Source organism: Echinops telfairi, unplaced genomic scaffold (assembly GCF_000313985.2).
Source record: "Echinops telfairi isolate 266 unplaced genomic scaffold, ASM31398v2 ScPeMD7_3533;HRSCAF=4204_1, whole genome shotgun sequence".
In the NCBI taxonomy this organism is placed as follows: domain Eukaryota; kingdom Metazoa; phylum Chordata; class Mammalia; order Afrosoricida; family Tenrecidae; genus Echinops; species Echinops telfairi.
The window spans coordinates 21,728,255-21,730,113 of NW_022107432.1; the positions used below are offsets into that span (position 1 = coordinate 21,728,255).

At 58.6% G+C, this 1,859-nt stretch overlaps 1 protein-coding gene across 1 annotated transcript in view; it reads left to right on the forward strand.

Annotated features, from left to right (window-relative positions):
* Positions 1 to 1,859, forward strand: part of AARS2 (alanyl-tRNA synthetase 2, mitochondrial) — an 11,086-nt gene that overhangs the window by 2,017 nt on the left and 7,210 nt on the right. Inside the window, exons 2-4 of the mRNA XM_045294759.1 lie at positions 574 to 765; positions 1,261 to 1,406; positions 1,601 to 1,768. Of these exons, the coding sequence (XP_045150694.1) occupies positions 574 to 765; positions 1,261 to 1,406; positions 1,601 to 1,768 (506 nt within the window). The remainder of the gene's footprint in view (positions 1 to 573; positions 766 to 1,260; positions 1,407 to 1,600; positions 1,769 to 1,859) is intronic.

The window sequence follows — 1,859 nt, forward strand, 5'->3', positions numbered from 1 at the left end:
GGAGGAAGGTGAACCCTAGACGCTGCAAAATGTTCGGGCCACTTAGGGAGTACCCCGAGTGCTCTGTGATCGGTTTTTACCCTCATTTTGTTGGGTCTGGTGGAAGAAACCGGGGTGAAGGATGCAGCCATGCGTACCCTGCTTCCAGGCACCAGCACAGTTCTTTTGTCTTACCTGTGTTGACTAGGGGAGGCTCTGGTGGCATAGTTAGTTGTTACATCTGGGTCTACTAACTGCAAGGGTAGCAGTTCAAAACCAGCAGCAGCTCAGCGGGAGAAAGACGGGGGCGTTCTATGCCTGTAAAGAGTTGCTGTCTCAGAAACCCACAGAGGCAGTTCTGCCTTGGCCAAAGGGTCCCTGTGAGTCACAGTGGGCCCGTTGGCAAGGAGGGTGGGCGTTTCCAGTCGACTGACAAACAAATTAAACGATTTTACTTCATTCCTGAACCAGCCTCTGAGGTTTCCCGTCTGAGCCAAGACTCTGTTGTATTCTCAGGGACCTTCCGTCTGGCCCCAGGGGTCCCGTTGTCCTCCTGAGGGGCTGGACCACACGCTTCTTCTCCTGTGTTTCCAGTTCAAGCCCATCTTCCTGGGCACCGTGGACCCGCGGAGCGAGATGGCAGGCTTCCGGCGTGTGGCCAACAGCCAGAAATGTGTGAGGGCCGGGGGTCACCACAATGACCTGGAGGACGTGGGCCGAGACCTCTCCCATCACACCTTCTTTGAGATGCTGGGCAACTGGGCCTTTGGGGGTGACTATTTCAAGGTGAGTCTCTGGAGAGCGCAGGAGATGGTGAGCCAAGGAGGCCGCGGGTTACCTCTGTCTCACTCTCCTGGAGTCTTCATGGGCCAGCCCTCCACCCGACCCGACACAGAGGCCAGGTCCCCATGAGCACAGGTCGTAGAAACGCCCTCATTGCTTTGTCAGCTCCTTGCGAGCAGGGCCGGAGCTCCTGCTGCTAGCTGGTTGGTACTCTGACTCAAAGTCCAGGATGCATGGGGGAGTTAGAGATCGTCCCAGACTGGCAGGGACAGAGGATTCCGTGCAGAAGGTGCAACTTGATTTGGGACTAGAGAGAACACAGGATCTACACGGGGGCAGGGGAACCTCAGAGGCCGGAATGATGGTGGCCTGCTTGGGCACAAGGGAAGCAGTGGCAGCAGGTGTGGTGTAAACTGAGCTCACTTGGCCCCGGTGCTGCAGAGGGGCCTTCCTCTCCCCCCACCTTCCTCTCCCTCCCTGTGCCTCTTCCTGCTGTAGGAGGAGGCTTGTAGCATGGCCTGGGAACTGCTGACCCAAGTCTACGGGATCCCTGAAGACAGGCTCTGGGTCTCCTACTTTGGTGGAGACCCCAAGGCAGGACTGGGCCCAGACCTGGAGAGCAGGGACATCTGGCTCAGCTTAGGGTGAGTCCACCCGCTCTGGGGGTCCACTCCTGGAAGGTAGGAGGGTTGGGAGATTGAGAGTCTCAGCTTGCCCCAGGAGACTGCACGGTCAGCAAGTTCCTCTGTGAGGTGGAGGGAGGGGCCCTTGTGGCAGAGAGGGGCCTGGACTTCTGGGCCTGCCCATCTCCCCACCTCTGGCCTGGCTTTCTCCCCAGAGTGCCTGCCAGCCGTGTGCTGGCCTTTGGGCCACAAGAGAACTTCTGGGAGATGGGGAACACTGGCCCCTGTGGGCCTTGCACTGAGATCCACTATGACCTGGCGGCAGGGGTGGGGCCCCCTCAGCTGGTGGAGCTTTGGAATCTGGTCTTCATGCAGCACAACAGGTAATGGGGCGGGGCTACAGCAGGAGGGAAATCCCCACCTTGGAAGTAGGGGGGTACCCAGGAGACTGAGCTATTGCTTAGGAAAACCAAA